This window comes from Salminus brasiliensis, chromosome 3, assembly GCF_030463535.1.
Source record: "Salminus brasiliensis chromosome 3, fSalBra1.hap2, whole genome shotgun sequence".
NCBI lineage: Eukaryota > Metazoa > Chordata > Actinopteri > Characiformes > Bryconidae > Salminus > Salminus brasiliensis.
Window position 1 is genome coordinate 41,869,070 of NC_132880.1, and position 18,002 is coordinate 41,887,071.

An 18,002-nucleotide genomic window follows, 5' to 3' on the forward strand; every position below is an offset into this window, starting at 1 on the left:
AAAGAAAAAGTACAGGAGCCAAAACTGTCTGCAATAGTCTGGGGAAATGATATGTAAAGCTGTTTATCTGGACAGTAAGCATTTTTGTTCCAAAATAAATAAATAAAAGAATTTTTTTTTTATAAAATTATAAAATGTTGAAATTGGAACTACAGCAATCTGAAACAGCGTTAAAGAGCCAGCGGCATTCAGCAGCATGGTTATTTATTTATTTATTTATCTATTTTATTCATTTTTAAGCCTTTATTAATTTGCGCAGGATTTGAACATCATTTCAGAGGGCACTTAGATGATTAATGTTTATACCTCTATTAATTTAGAATTTTCTCCGATTTTCTTTTTATTGAGAAACCAGAAATAACATCTGAACATCAGAGATTGCTTAATCACTATTTGTGATGAAACTGTTTTCTATAACAATATTCAGATTTTGTTAAAATGTTATTCTGAACTCAATGTTCCCCCATTTGTGTGTAAATGGCTCTGAGTCTCAATGAGGGCAAGAATTGCCCATTTAAAGCAAATACTAGTTCCTGCCTTGTTACAGCACTTTTTTGTAAGCCATTTTCACAACCTCTTTCAGATTCTGTATTTATGAGTTTGACAACACTGAGAATTTCAGGCAGCCATGGCCTAAAGTTTAGAGAAGCAAGTTTGGAACAAGAAGGTTGCTGGTTCAATTCCCTGAAGGAAGTAAGGGTGGAGTGTGGGGGGAGTGACGGAAGAGTGCTTTTTCCTCCCTCTTGAGCAAGGCACTTAACTCATAGTAATATTCTCATATTCTCAAGCAATGCCTGTGCTCCCTCAACACTTCTGACAAACATCGTCTGATCTGATGAAAACACTATTCTTACACCACAGTTCAGAGTGTTCAGAAAAGAAGTTAAAGTAGGGGGATGTTTTTCTTTCTCATTTGGAATGATGGTGAGTGCATACTGTATGTAATTACCGTAGCCTACTGTTAAAAAACCTTAGCAGTATGTACACCCATATGGACAAAAATACTTGGACAAAGCTCTTAATCATTAAATTCCGGTGTTCCATTTAGTCCCATTGCCACAAGCACGCAGCCATGCAGTCTGCCTTTCCACACATTAGTGAAATAATCTGTGGTTCTAAAGATCTCCCTGAACTCCTGCGTGGTTCTGTAATAGGAGCCACCGCTGCAACAAGAAGTCAGCTGGTGAAATTTCTTCCCTTCGAGATATTCCACCATCATCTCTGAGTTGTATTATTGAAAAGTGGAAGTATTTAGGATCCACAGCCACTCAGCCACAAAGTGTCAGACCACGTAAAGTTACAGAGTGGGATCACCGAGTGCTGAGCTCTCAAAGTCTCCAACGCTTTGCCGACTCAATAACTGCAGAGCTCCAGACCTGCTGTTAGAGCTGCAAAGTGGGACCAGCTCCATATTAATGCCAATGGATTTTGAATGGGATGCCAGAAAAGCTCCTGTAGGTGTAATGTGTAGGTGTCCCAATACGTTTGTCCATATAGTGTGTATGTGATGCTTACAATGCTAAAAGGGTTTTCAAAATAGAAGCTGCTGTAACAGGAAAGCACAACATTTTTATTTGGTTGACATGAACGTAGAATACTAAATATGTGTGTGATATATGGAGGCTATAGTCTGTCAACACTGCTCACCCTCTCATGTTGCTCTATGTTTTGTGAGTGGAAAAAAGAATTAAGCATTACTGTGACATTTGGTAAGTTGCAGCTAGCAAAAACTCTCATAAAAAACAAATGTCACGTTATGTAAATGCAGCAGATGCAATCATTTCAACATGAAGACGTACATGGAGGTTGAACAGAACACAGTTTGGGGGTCCTTTAAATATTCTGCTCTGCTTTCAGTTGTTACCTACATGCTTGTGGCACATAACTGGCAACACAGCCTCCAGCTGCGTGCAGCACACAAACAACACCAAGTCTGCAAAATTGTCTTTAATTCTCTGGGCCAAATGCTCTTTAAAATGATAGCCTGGTTCAGGGTGCCCAGCTCCAGGCATGTGGAGATAGAGCGCCACAGAACTTTACAGTTTTCAGGTGTTTAAAAAAAAGCCTAACTGAGCTAATGAAGGACTTGATCATTAGCTGGTGTTAAATCAGGTGTGTCAGAGCATAGAAAACACTTAGTGGGCCACTGCTTTGGCTCTTCAGGACTGAAGCTGTAAAAACCTTGCCGTTGCACTGTTACACAACAGCTGCAAAATACAAGCACAGAAAGATACACTCCAACAGGACCAGCGAACTATAAGAGTAATCATAAAACAGGATGGTAATGGATGGTAATACAACTTACAAAGTTACATAATAAGGCTGTAGGCAGTGGTGGCTCAGTGGTTAGAGCATTGTTTTTTATCGCATGGATGTGGGTTCAATTCCTGGGTCTGCTAAAGCTTTGGACACAAAGTCAGGGCGTCTCACACTTCCTGACTGAGATTTGATGATTTTTATGGCGAATGAAAAAATGTCCACAGCACACTGAATGACTAAGGATCATCCACTACACAACTGCAACCTGCTGCTGCTCCGAACCACACATGCCCCACAACATGCATGCCATCATTTAAGGTGGAATGTACAATTAAAAAACTGTCTGAAATCTTCCTGAACGTCGCACTTTCCATGCCCAGTTTTCATTGGCTATTAATGGAACCTGTTCAGATTGAGTCGCTGACCAGTATACACTTCTGATTACGCTCAGGGTCGGGACGAAAAACAAAAACCAAACAAATTAAATTTGATATACTGCTGATCTGTCAGAAAATCTGTAGACTAAAGCCAACCAGCACATACTCAGCCAGACTGACGATCAGGGCTAATATTGGGGTAGAAATTGTGCAGTTTTACAGCTTAAGCTGCTACAGTTGGGCCCTTGACCCTCTCTGATCCCAGGAACAGATGCAGGTATCAGATACATTACAATAACAGGTAAATATGCCACTCCCAATAATCATATACATATTAGCAGTTTCATTTTGGGAAAGAGGGAGACAGCTGGACTGGAGCTGCACAAGGCCTCTCACAAGAACTGCATAACACCGTTTTTGTCAATTTTTTGTAAATTTTGTAACAGGATCTTCCCAAATTCCCAAGAATTTGTTCCACATAGACTTGTCCAAGCGTGAACCCACTGGCCATTTCTATATGTTTTGATCTTCTCAGTGGATCTTCATCACATAGAAATAGAGTTAATATAAGCTAACTGGACATAAATAGTGCGTAATACCTCCACAAACACAAATCGGGTTGGCCAAAATTTTTGTGGATGTCTTCCCTGCGTTTATTTTATTTATTGTTCCAGGTAGTCCCACAGATTTTTAAGAGGATTGAAATCTGGGGATCTTGCAGGCCAGTCCAGAAGTGTGAATGCTCCTGAATGTTCCTTCACACTATGGCCTTTGGCACACCCAAATGCAATCACTTCTTTTTGCCAATCATTAACATCTGCTTTGTGACTCATTGACAACACATCCAACGTGCACTGTACCACCTCTTCTAAATCTATGAATCCCGTTGCACACCCCACAGGTATTTATAGCCCAACTCCTTATGCAACGCCATCTGCAGGAGCCTTAACTTACTACCACCTTGCAAAGTGACTAGGGGGAGTGTCTGGGGGGCTTATTATTTATGTATTTTTTTCACATAGAAATATATGTGGCTTATTTACTTTGCTAAAATATGTGTGCACCTAAAGTGCAGAGAATTATGGCACCTATATCACTCTCTTTAACAAAATTGTAAAGTTTTTTGGAGCTGCTATTTTCCGGGTTGTTAGCACTTACACTTGGGACTAACAAAAAAAAGAACCCCTTTCCTAAAGAAGGGTTTGAAGCAAGGATAAAACGAGAGCGAAATCTCTTGTAAGCAAACTACATCTATAAAAGACTGACACTTGGTTTGTGAATATTGTAAGAGCGTATTCCCCTCTGGCCCTGGAGCCTGTGCCTGGAAACTCAGAAAGTGCTGAGACATGCCAATTCAATTATTCCGTGGTTGCATTCCTGTTTTCTTTGCTACAACTCTGAAGATGTCATCATGAAGACACTCACTGTGATTGCAGCTGGAATTTTGTTAAGCCTATAAATGGAATCTACCACAAAGGACCGTCAACTACACTCCCAAAGCAAACCACGAGTTCAGCATTTAACTAGGGCTGCAGGACACGGACACAGTGTAGTATAATAGAACACTTCAGAGAACAGACGCAATTTCTTTAAGGTGAGAACTTCATGATTTTGTGAGACAGTGTTATACAGTCCACCAGAATAGCAATTAAGACAATGTTTCAAATATTAAAATATTAATATACAGTGATACCTATAAATAAATCTCTAAATCTAAAGCACAGTAGTTAATCACAGTGTTATGTAAAGAGGTGCACTGACAATCTGGCAGGACATTCACTTTCTGAAGCCAAACTTGTCTAACTCTGGCTATGATGAAATTAAAAACACTGCCATACTTAAATACATAACTCAGTTTTGCTCCCTTTGAACTCCATAGCTGACATTCTCTGCAGTGCTGACACTGACAAAGCAGTAGATCATGAACAAATATAATGTGCATAATAAAGCAGCCATTCAACCATACTTTAGATATATTTATAGGTTTAAAGGTTTATTTATACAGTACTAGACATTAATATAGCAAGATTAAAGCATAAATAAATAAATAAATAAATAAATAAATCCTTGCTGCCTTTTAAATAAGCAACTAGTTGAATAATCTAAGTATACAGAGTTTATGAGCTGGAACATTAATTAATCTATTAATTGGGTTATAAACAACTACTAGAGTACATGCGTAACTACTCTAGCTAATGTTAGCTAGATGTTAGCTACTCTATCTGATGTTATCTAGATATTAACTACTTTAGCTGATGTTATCTAGATGTTAACTACTTTAGCTGATGTTATCTAGATGTTAACCATTCTGGCTTATGTAAGTTAGATGTTAACTACTCTAGTTAATGTTTTCTGGATGTTAATTACTCTAGCTGATGTTATTGGTGATGTTATTGATGATATTAGGTACTCCGATGTTAGCTAGATGTTAACTACTCTAGCCAGTGTTTTTGGTGACACAGATGTAATCCCTATAGATTTTTACTGCCAAAAGAATAAGACTCTCTGGAGCAGATAAACAGGAATGATGGTGCTATGGTAGCATCCAATACTGGACTGGTTAGTAGCATTAGCTCCTTAACCAGTCGATCATTTAAAAAATGAAAATCTACTGGTTTTCTGTTATGTTTGGAATAATAAAACACATTATTTTTCTTTCTGTGCTGCTAAATTGTCCTGCTATGGTTTTGTCTCTTAACTTTTAACAATACTAGCTAATCACCTAAAAGTGAGACTACAGTCCCAAGTTCATTTCAGCCAAAGTCATTTTTGGGCTGTTTCTTTCCCCCATCCCAGCAATTTGTTAGGTCTTATGGTTACGGTACCCCTAAGACAATACTAGACAAATAGGTTTAATTTAGACAGTATTGGAAAAAGAAAATGGGGTTAATGAATGCTGATACTGAGGACAAGGATTTCAATCAAAGAGCAAAATGGCATTTTCTCCATTGACCCCTTTTAGTTCATTCTACCTACAGAGACTTCCCACTGGTGCGTACATTCATGTTTGACGTGCCTTTGCAGAGGAACACCATTACACCCTCACATGAGAGTGACGTTTAATCATTGATGCTGGGTCATTATAGGACATGTCATTATAGGACATGTAGTTACCATGTCAATAATCAATTATTCAAGTCATATGACATAAGAAGGTACTCATGGCTGTAAGTTGTGCAGAGAGAGGACGTTTCAATCAAACAATATGTGCACCAAATATGCAGCCGTTGGCTGGAGGATTGCATGTATGAAGGGTGAGAATGTCATATCCCATTACTACAGCACTGTTCAGAGTGGTGTGGGATTGGTTGGGGATTTACATCTTTAAGCAGGTGGTCCCCATGGTTGTTAAAAGCTAGACAGGGAGCGGCAAGGAGAGACATGATTTCTGCAGTGAGCCTTCTAACCTCTTTAATATTAAGAGCCTGTCAAAATTAAAGTCTAGCACATCAAAAGCCTGTCATTAAGGCTCAAAGCTCTGGTGTCAAATTATCAGTGTCATAATACGCCTTGAGGAATTCCATCTGACAAAAGGGGATAATTTTAGGCATTCTGAGCACGCTGGCACCGAGCTGGGTTTATTCCTGAGCACAAAATGCAACAGTGTGGATAGAGGCTGGGTAGGGACACAGGTGGCCATCACAGGGGGTCCAGGTTTGCATTATTCCCACTGATTTCGCCATTATAGGTGCTTAACTGACCTATATTAATGTGTTACACCTAGAGGTGTTTTTTTCTTTGCACCAACATTTTTTCTGCATCTCTCAGCATTATGCAGAGTCTGGTTACCTTTGTCAGGATATTTAGATTCAGATTGGCCACGGCTGAACTGCATACCTCAGCACTAGTGTCTTCTATTACATCTGCATATGAGGAAATGGAATTACTGTACCTTAGACTGCACACTTCATCAATTTAGATCATATGTAAATTCAATCCAGCAATTCACTTGTTAATTTGCATTTAACTGAATGAGATAGATTTTCACCAGCCTAAAGAATTGATTAGGGATGCGCCATTCCAGCCTTTTCTCTGGAATTGTGATATCTGAAATCAAGATATTAGCCGAGTACTGATCTGATACCAGTGCTTTTTGCTGTACCAAAGTACATAAACATGAACATACAGCTTACTACAGAGCTGCTTAGAGTGGTGTATGGTTGATAGGATTATGCAGGTGGTCCACATGGTGTACTTTGTTTTAGAATAAAAGCAATTGTACCTCAGAATAACAGCTTTAAACTCATTTTGATTGACAGAATGACATCTCCCATTCCCACTCCTGGCCACAAAATAGCTACTGCACTGTGTAACTTTGATGGAGATGGAGGGGCTGTATCTTTTAGCTTGTCAACAAATTAACCTTTATAGCTGTCCATGAGAGGGAACTCATAGGGTGATTTGTCTTTATAGTAGTTGTGTAAAAGTTACTTACACTCCCCAACTGCAGGGGGAGCCCAAGAGCTTTAACTGCTTCAGCTTTTTTAATTGATTTAGTGAAAATCTTTGTTGAAAATCTGATATTAAGAAATATTATGTTGAATAACTCATCAATCTTTAGTAATAAATGATTTGATACTGTTCTTTTGCACGTTGTGACGGCAAACACGTGCATCTGTGAGCTTCTACTGGTGTGGGTTGCAACTTGCAAAGTAATATCACCCCCTGCTGAGGAAACTTCAGACTGCTACACGTAAGCAGTGACTTCCAAAGCGACCTTCACATGTGTTACATATTAGAAAAACAACAACAGTGTTTTCCATCATTAGAGTGGAAAATGTGGTATTACAGGGCAACACAAATGAAGTGTCTACCTCTGCAGCTTAATCAGCATTTTAATCAATCTTTCTCAGTGCTGTTGTCATATTTTTTTAAGGATATGTGCTCTAACAAAGCTGAAGATCTGTTGATTTATTGATCCAGAAAAATGCTCTAATAAGAACAGAAATCACAGCCACATTTATATTACAATATCACTATTTATTAGCCTAATTAAACTAATCAATAATAAGCACTTACCAATCTGAAGTGCACGCTGACTGAGCTTGTGCACCAGCTCAATAAGTGGATGAAGTCTTGTGTTGCACATAGTTGCACTGTTAGTATCACTGCTGGTTTGATTCAGTATGTGCATCACTTACAGTATATTTACTGTTTTAAAGAGCATCCATTTACTAAAAGTATGATTGCAGCAAAGCAAGGAGGGCAGTCAATGACAAATATCCACTCAACCATGTAATGGTCATTTGAGAGAGAGATATGTCTGAAACCAGAATATCAAACACCAGGTCTTAGCCAAAGAGCTAGACTGGGCCATTTTACAGTTTTCTGATTAACAGCACAGCAACCTCCTGCTATGACAGTTTACTTCCCTGAGTTTACTGGCCTGTTACCATTGACCTCTACCGCAGGCTACATCCACAAACACATCCCCTTATTTATTAGCAGCCACAATTTATTGGACTAGAGTAGCACGCTCAATATGTTAATAAAACATTCTGAAAGCTTGCCTGGAAAAGATCCAGAGACTAAATATCTATATTTGAGGCCATAAAAGGCAACAGTGATTGTCTTTTTTGTGTCAGTATTGAACAGCTAAGCTTTCTTTGCTTTTCACATGGAAATAAACAAAAATACAAAACGAGTTGGACTCTGAAACACCACCCGAGACTTAGGCATGAGATTGCTTTCCCAATAAAAAAGGCACAAAATGCTGCTGTGGAGAGCACCTTGGGGTCTGTGACATGTATTGATGGTAATGCCTCATAATACAGAGGCTACGAGTTGTCAACCAGATCGAACAGGCATTTCAGAATGTGATGCCTTGACCGAGCTACCTGTGCAGCAGTGTTGTCATGCCGATTTCATACTTGGACGCTATAGACTGACCAACTCTGCCTCAGGCAAAAGTGCAGTGAGCATACACAATTGAGCATTTTTGAAAACTTGTAAAATATTTGGACACTTTTTGGGAGTTGGGAATCCTAATAATATACATTCCTTTCTCGGGTCGTGTTGCACAATGCTTTAAAAAATGGATGCTATGATTATGATGTATGATGATAATGACATGTATGATAATAAAATGATAAACATGCATTTTCTAAAACAATGTTGCACAATTATCTAACCAGCCAATCATGTGGCAGCAGTGCAATGCATACAATCACGCAGATGTGATCAACAGAGAGTGGTCAACAGAGAATGGCCAGACTAGTTCAAGCTGACAGAGGGCTTTAGTAATTCAGATTACCAGTCTGTACAATTGTGGTGAGCTAAAAAGCATCTCAGACCACTTCTTCAGACAAGACCAGAAAGATGAGGCTGCAGTGGGCATGGGCTCACCAAACAGGACAGCTGAAGACTGGAGAAACATAGCCTTGTCTGATAAAGCTCGATTTCTGTTGAATCGGGTGCCTACAGCTTGATTTCACGGACGCAACATGCCTTGTGTCAACAGCCCATGCTGATGGAAGTGATGTAATGGTCTAGGGTATATTTTTTATACCACGTCTGTCTATTTTCTGCTGTTTTTGTCTACATTGTCAAAACCACCCAGTTTGGTTGATGTTTTGCAACTCCAAAGATATTTTATTCCATTATCTCTATTTGGAAAGCTATAGCATTACTCCCATCCCATCTTAACTGAATTGAATTACGCCTGGTTAGAAACCAAACTATCATGGAAATGCTCTGTTCTACCAGCGAGAGAACCACACTTCTTTTGTGGTTCTAAACGAGCTCTGAATGGATAGTTGTAAAGGAACTGGGAGCTGAATGATCAGGTAGCTCGGTCAGACTGGACTGTACGATATTAAACACTATAGAGTTTAAAACAGTCATTTCAAAAGTTGATGGAAGTTGGTGATTTTGCTGCTGTTTACAATGGTGTATTAGCACATCTTACCTAAGCTGTGGGACTGTATTCTTATTTACAGAAACAACAAAGACTGGATCGAATCGGTTTTGGACAATAGTCAGCATTAAGACAGTCGGATCGGATTGGGGGTAAAAACCCTGAATCGGGACATCCCTAATTTTGTTACACTGATTTCAGCTGCTAAAAAGATGTAATCCATGGCTGACCCATGGAAAAAGTGAGGGAATAGTTTCACTGTACTGTACAAGTTTAAAAAGTTATAGCCCTTGAACAAGGCACCTATCTGCTCCCTGGGCACGGAGGTGGCCGCCCACTGCTCTAGGTGTGCATGCTCACTGTCCTTACTTACTAGTGTGAGTGTGTATGTTCATGGCCATGATGGGTTAAATACAGAGGTTGATTTTTAATGTACTGCTCTGCAATGTCTATACAGTATGGCCTAAATTCCAAATGATGGAGCACCAATTTCTGATTTAAACAACAAAGCTGCGGGAAAGGATTTACAATGCTGTTCAGCTAACTAATGTTCATGTCTGAGGCTGTAGTGCAGTGCAGACAAATCCAGATTAACAGGCAAGAAAGTGAAAGCATCTGTCACACAATTAGTGGAGGAAATAAAAAAGGAGCAGGGAACAACAAATAATTCCTGAGTGCTTTTTACATCACCAAGCACGAGTCCAGAGGTGCATACATTACTGAGTGGGACTGTAGCATTGACATTTGCGGAAGCTGTGTTTTTAAAGGTCCCTTGATTTAAGCTTTAAATGGGATTTTTTGTTCCTAATGAATGATAACTTTATTTCTTTCTCCATTTTTAATGGCTTCTTAAAGGAAATCAGCTTGGTAGGAAGGGGAATAGGTGATTTATACCACTGAAAGCCTACAGGATTTCATCTGTAATGACACAATAAAAAAAAAAAAAAATTACATAACATGAAACACCAGTTTAAACAGGATGGAATAAAATTACTAAGACAAACTCCTAAGAAAAGTCGATCAACAGGCAAGGAGAAAACATCAGTGTGCTACAATAAAACTTAGAACCACGAAAAAAAAAAAAAAAAAACATCTGATTGGCCACTTATTGGCCATGCTATCTGCTTCTATTATAATAAATGCTACAATATGCTATAAGTGCTACAATATATGCTACCTATGGATTTAGAATGGGCTGTGATAAAAGCTCCTGTATGTGTAATGTGTATGTGGCCCAATACTTTTGTACATCAGAAATCTACATGGTATACACACTATATGTACAAAAGTATTGGGCCACATACACATTTCACATACAGGAGCTTTAATCACAGCCCATCCATAAATCCATAGGCATTAATATGCAGTTGGTCCCTCCTTTGCAGCTCTAAAGGCAGGTCTGGGATATCTAGAAGGGAAGAAATTTCAACAACTGACCTGTTGTTGCAGCGGTGGCTCCTATTACAGAACCACGCTGAAATTCAGTGAGCTCTTTAGAACCAGCCATTCTTTCACTAATGTGTGTAAAAGCAGACTGTATTGATTTTGTTATACACCTGTGGCAATGGGACTGAATGAAACACCTGAATTCAATCATTGAGAGATGTGTCTAAATACTTTTGTCCATATGTAGCTATGTAATGTAACCATGCCATATGTTGTGTTTTACAGCTACATTATACATGTTATATATCCATAATGCTTGTAAATGATCTACTAACAAGATCCACACCAACTACTCTCTGTCTACCTGGTAAAGCATCCAAACCATCCCTGCTGAAGACACTTTCAGACCACCAAAAGCACATGAACCAGACATTTTGTTGTTACTGCTTTAGTGAGTAATTCAGTTTCTGCTTCCATCGATCCAACATTCGGCAACAATTAACCACCACTATCATCAATTCAGAGATATTTTTATTACCCTAAAACCTGAAACCAGTAACACTTTACATACAGTCTTATGCCCCCCCCCCCCCCAAATACTTACTTAATTTAAGATCATTTTAAGCTTTGTTCACTGAACTATACAAAAATAATATTTATATTTATATTTATATTTATATTTATATTATATGAACACTCCACAATTTCATCACATTTTCTGAATTTAACAGTGGAAAAGAATAATACACACACACAAAATTTGGTGTAAGAGTGTCTGAGGACGCACTCTGTCTCTTTACCTGAACTTTGTTTATCAGTAAAAACTAGAGCCAAACAAATGGAGGAGTACTAGGCTATGGGCATTTTCACAATTGTCCCAAATACATAAGTATGCACATAGCATCGATCCAGGGCTCATTTGGGGGAGGGGCTCAGAGGCTCTCCAGAGCCTGCTTGAACTGACCCCCAGACCACCAATTTCGAGAGGACCAGAGATCGGTGCTCTGGACCTCTCCTGGGCTTAAAACCAGCTTTCACACTTCATCAAACGTATCGAACCTGCAGAGCAAGCGAACCTGGGTCCGTAAAAAAGCTCTACAACACCCTATTAGTCTTTTTTATTCCACTTATTTCATGTCTTCTGTCTCAAATACATTAATTCTCTTTGAACTTGCCGTTTTCTCCCTTTTTATGATAAAGTGATGAAATGGTCAGGAATCCCCAAGAGTTTGTAGAATGCTTTACTATGCATAATAAGACATCGTCATATTGTCCGCCTCGAATGCATGCCCAGATACCTCCTAAAATAACAGAAACACTCTCTTGGCTACATCAGTGTTGTACAAAGCTTTCTGTAACTGGGGATTTTGGTGATGGAGGCCAATACCTGTATGTGCCAAGGCAAGTTCCAGTCCAAGACTACAAACTAGCCCATGAAAGTGCTTCTAATTCAGACTACACTCTGAGCTAGGGATATGCTCCACATTTAAGCACTTTAGGCTATTTGCCATTCCACCTCAGTGGGTTTGGCAATTTGCGTCCAACCAAAACGAACATGATGCAGGTGCTGTCATTTCTGCCTCCCTATTAAACACAGTGCTAAGACAAAAAAAAGCCTGGCAGAATGCTTATTTCAGTATGGTCATGGCTAATGCACATTATAATTGGTCTGAACATGGGACAATAAATCTTGATATGTTTACAGCAAGGACATGTACAGAATCTTAAGCCTGTTGTGCTGCAGGGAATCAGGGCATGAATACTCCCGGACTAATTTCCATCTATTTAGTGTATTTTCCAGCAGAGGCCTGAGAGTTTGGGGCGTGTTGGCACAGAAATTATGTGGAAGTGCTGTTTCAATGCCTGAGAAATGTCCAGACTTACACTATGGCTTGGTTTCAGTGCTTAAAAATTGAAAGCTACAACCTACAAACCGTCATTGATTAAAAATGCTAAAAATGCTATAAATGCTATAAATGCGAATCAATTTAGTTACAAACTTAAAAAGCATATTTCTTCATGATTCCACTCAGCCCACCTGGATTTATGTTGTCATGCAGGTGCACGCACACACATACACACATACACACACACGCAAACCACACACGTACAACACAACCTACAAAGGCAAACACCCAAGAGATTAAACACAGGCATCTAACACATTTGGGCACGGATATCAAAGAACCCATGCAGGGAAGCAAACACATCATACATGACATCACACAAATATCATACGAAACCGGAGGCGTACTGCCATGGTTCTCGAGGCCTTTGAATAATTTAAGTGGAAGAAAAAAAAAATCACATTATTCTTACAATCTGACAGAGTTCCCCTTCATTTGACTTGACTGCAGACTTTGGGAAGAAGGCGTGTGCATCAGTGACTTAGACCGACAGTATGAATAAGAGCTCGGTTTTAATGATAGTATTCTTTGTGTATCAATTCATGAGGCTTAATTGTGCATACATAATTCCTCTCAGACTGCAGCTTTAAATGTAGGAAGATTCCCAGAAACTGCACATGATAGAGCACTCATCTGCACCAGACAGCAGACTGTAATATCAATGTTCTAGAGGCCAGTATTTTGATTATGGTTAACAAACTGTAAATTAAAGTCTCACACTGATCAGCCAGAACATTAAAACAGGTGAAGTGAAAAACACTGATTATCTGGTTACAATGGCACCTGTCAAGGGGTGGGATCTACATATTAGGCAGAAAGTGAACAGTCAGTTATTGAAGGTGATGTGTTGGAAGCAGAAAACTGGGCAAGCGTTAGGATCTGAGAGACTGAGCTAGACAACTGTGATCTGGGTCGGAGCATCTCCAAAATCTCCAGGGAGGTCTTGTAGGGTGTTCCTGGTATGCGGTGGTCAGAATCTACCAAAAGTGTACAAAGAAAGGACAACCAGTTAACTGGTCACAAGGTCATGAGCGCCCAAGCCTCATTCAATGAACATGGGGAGCGACAGCTAGCCCATCTGGGCCGATCCCACAGAAGAGCTAACATAGGGGACATTGGGACATTTTGGGACATTACATTTCTGCTTCTCTACACCATCATACTTATGGTGTAACTGTGACCCTTTTTTTTTGCAAAAACGACTTCCTGTACAAAGACTAAGTTTAGTTGTTTATACTTATCCCTCATACTAATACCAAATAGAAGAAATTAAAAATGCAAAATATTAAGCAAATCTGGGTCCCAGGAGGTTAATCTCTTGTGGAGTCAATGGAATACCTACATAAATACAGGTCAGAGCTCTTTTTGCAGCATAAGGGAGAACGACACTATGTTATGGTCAATAATATGACTGACACTTCAACGGTCAAAAGCAATGCAAATAACTAAGATTTACAAGCTCAATCAAGTCCAAATGGTTAAACACTGCTTATATCAATAGCCTGTTTCATCAATAAGAGGCATTTCAGCAGTATTTCCAATCGCCAGGTGTCGTCTGAGACGCACCCTAACGTTATCCAGAGAAAGGAAACAGACATATGACTTGATAATAGTGCTAGAAGTGAAGTCGACTAAAGAAAGAGCCCTGAAGTATGCGTTAATAACTGATTCCTCATTCACAAGCACATTTAACCTGACCCCTGAAATTCAAATCAGCTTATTAAATATCAATTTTCCTGGCCAGGTTTGCATTTTCTGATCTCAAGCATCAGATATAAAAAGGCTTTTCAGTAAGTGCTGTCTATTTACAGAGCTCTTCGAGATGTCAAGTACATTCTACATCCTTCTACAAACTGCAGTTTCTAACTGTGGTGGAACAGGTTCAGCATCTGCCAATGTTAAAAATATATAACCATTTGCATGCATCTCACATCACAGTGCAGTAAAGTTTGATCAATATAATCACTTCTGCAAGTGTCACTTCCTCTGGCATATGGTGATTAGGTTATTTTTATGCATCTTCCAACCAATGGTCAGCTCTCTTTTTCTCCATTTCATTAAAAATCATAGATAATAATAGATATTTTAGCAGTTTGTTTGCACAGATTCTCAGCTATCCTGTGGTATCTGGCACCAAAACATAACCAGCAGCAAGTTGTAAGGTGGGGCCTCCATGGATTGCATCAATGACATTTGGGGGTCCATGATCCTGCTGTTGGTTCTCTGCTTCTCTTTTCTTAGAGCATTTTGGTAAGTACTGATCACCGCACACCACAATATCAGTGTGATATTTCGGAGATGTTCTGACTCATCACAATTTGGCTCGTCAGAGTGGCTCAGATTCTTAGGTTTGTCCATTTTTCTTGCTTCCAACTTCAAGAACTGACTGTTCACATGCTGTTTACTAATATGTAGATCCTACCTCTTGCCAGGTACAACTGTAACCAGATAACCAAAGTTATTCACTTCACCTCTCCATGGCTTGAATGTTATGGCTTAAATATTGACCTGAAGGTCACAAATCAGATTGGAAAACAAGTTGAATCTAACATAAAAAAACTCTATCTTTAATGATGCCAAGTAACATCACTGAGGCCTGGAGCCACAGGGCAGTGTATGCCACTGGTCACTTAAAGCGTACTACACTACACACAACCCACACCAACTCCTCCGCCCCTCTACACACACACTCACACAAACACACACACACACACACACACACACACACACACACACACACACACAAATGCAGTGTTTACATCCCATCATGCATCAGTCACATAAAGATCTAAATGTATTGGTGCTTACCTCTGCAGATGGGGACAGGAAAGTCCCACACTGCTGCATTGCCTGCATTGGTCACACAGGTCAGCTGGGGATGGCCGTCCAACACGTAGCCTGTAACACAGCTGTAGCGGATCTTGTCCCCTACGTTGAAGCGTGTCCCATACAGGATGCCCTTGGGTGGGACACCTGGGTTCCCACAGGAACTGCTCTGCAATTCTAGAGAAGAAAGGAGAAAGGAAATTAAACTATTTGTGTCATATCATTAACAACACTGTTTCAGTCAGGCATTTCATTTTTACACCTTTCTAATCTGTATTATGTCATTTCAGATGTTTTATGTTTGTAGTAGTCTATGAGAAACATTTGCCAAATTGGATCACATTGGAATCAAACAAAAAAACTAAAATGTATTTTAAATATTTAATTTATATACAACATTATTTGAAACATATGGAATTGTGCAGAATATGTTAAAAGAATGTACTTCAGAGTAATGTGCCTAAATGCTCAATACACCTAGCCTACACTGCTAATATTTATAAGCCACCATCATAAATGATGTCTGAAACTCCATTGTTACTAATGGTATGCTGCTTTTACTGGGGCAGTGGTGGCTCAGCGGTTAGAGCGCCGGGATATCGATAACAGGGTTGTGGGTTCGATTCCCGGGCTCGGCAAGCTGCCACTGTTGGGCCCTTGAGCAAGGCCCTTTACCCTCTCTGCTCCCCGGGCGCTGGAGTTGGCTGCCCACCGCTCTGGGTGTGTGTGTGTACTCACTGCCCCTAACACGTGTGTGTGTGTGAGTGTGTGTTCACTACCAGATGGGTTAAATGCGGAGGACACATTTCGCTGTACAGTCCACACTGTACAGTGACGAATACGTGCACCTTTATCCTTTATCCTTATCAATTCTCAGTTAAGGCTATGATAACTAACTAGGCAAACTTGGCAAACAACTGGATGCTGCACATAACATAACACACAGGTGAGTGTGTATGTCATGGCAGTCCAAATAAGTTTGGGTATAGTTTGAAGTGGTTTAATGTAATTTATTAGATTTGATAAAATTCTAATTACAAAATATGCGCACACAAGAACGAAGACGTAGTACTCAAGGAGTCTTAAGCAGAATCCGAATGCATGCAATCCTAGAAGTCAGAATGGAAGCTTTGCTGCAGGTTGTGTTTAGTGTTATAATATTCAATAACCTTTTCAGACTCCAGGCAGATCCTGGGTTATTATTCATGAAGTAAAACCTAATGCATATTTTCATATAACATGATCCATGTTGCTTCTTTCTTCTGTCTTCGGTGCCTGGAGTCAGTAAAAGTACACACCCTGCCACAGACCATGAAATTCAAAAATACACTTCTGCATGCACGTTTCATATTCCACAGCGGTTGCGTGGAATATACATACTCTGTGTATTAAAAACTGCCACAACAAACACTACCACAAATTTACATACACTTAAAACATGCCCAGCATGAGGGATTCTTACAGTGTGCCTGCCCTTTCTATAGGCATGCTTTTTATGAACAGATTGGTTTAAAATGCCATCACGAGTCCCAGGAGGCAGCCATTCTTTGTATGTAATAAATCAGGAGTGAACGCAAAAGTGATAAGGATTATATGAATGCATGTATGTACCTCTAATGACAAAACAAAAAGACCCTTTTCTTATCGTATCATTTTTCTATAGACTATTGTCCATTTGATCTATATTCAATATTGTGCAAAAGGTTTAGATACCTGGCATTAAAATGTAAAAAGCTTCTTATCTGGACAGTAAGTGTTTATTTATTTAGTAACACACAATTAGAATAAATATTAATTACATTTAAATAAAATGTTGGTTTTCCATCACTGTGTTCATTAAACCATCTCCAAAGCTCCCCACATGGGAGCCTCCTATTATTTATAATTCTCATCCAACACCTGGTTTGGGAAATTTATGTTATGTGTTATGTTTGTCATTTTTTCCTGCTTCCAACAACACATTAACCTCAAGAACTGACTGTTCACAATATATAGATCCTAACTCTTGGCAGGTGCCACTGTAACCAGGTTACCAGTGTTATTTACTTCATGTTTTAATGTAATGGCTTAAATATTAGTGGTCTAGTATTATTTAGAGTTATCATCCAACACCAGGGCTTAATGATGGTAAATCAGGTGAGCTGCTGCTGCTGGAATTGAACACATCCACGCTGGGCTTGCTGGACTGCGGGGTGTCCAGGAAACCTGGAACCAAGCTCTGTTCTTCAGACTAGCTCACATAATCTCAACTATTTTCTTAAAAGGGTTCCTTTTTACTGTATTTCTGTTTACCTGTATCTGTTCAAAATCTGGAGTTTCTACAGTAAAGACGGTTTTAATTAGTGTGTTTATGTATATTCAGCTTTTTCTGCTACTCAAATCTCGAATAGC

The 18,002-nt window shown here is 39.4% G+C and overlaps 1 protein-coding gene across 1 annotated transcript in view; it reads right to left on the bottom strand.

The window, feature by feature from the left end:
• csmd3b (CUB and Sushi multiple domains 3b) overlaps window positions 1–18,002 on the bottom strand; it is a 548,309-nt gene that overhangs the window by 351,366 nt on the left and 178,941 nt on the right. Inside the window, exon 4 of the mRNA XM_072674465.1 lies at window positions 15,594–15,788. Coding sequence (XP_072530566.1) covers window positions 15,594–15,788 — 195 coding nt within the window. The remainder of the gene's footprint in view (window positions 1–15,593; window positions 15,789–18,002) is intronic.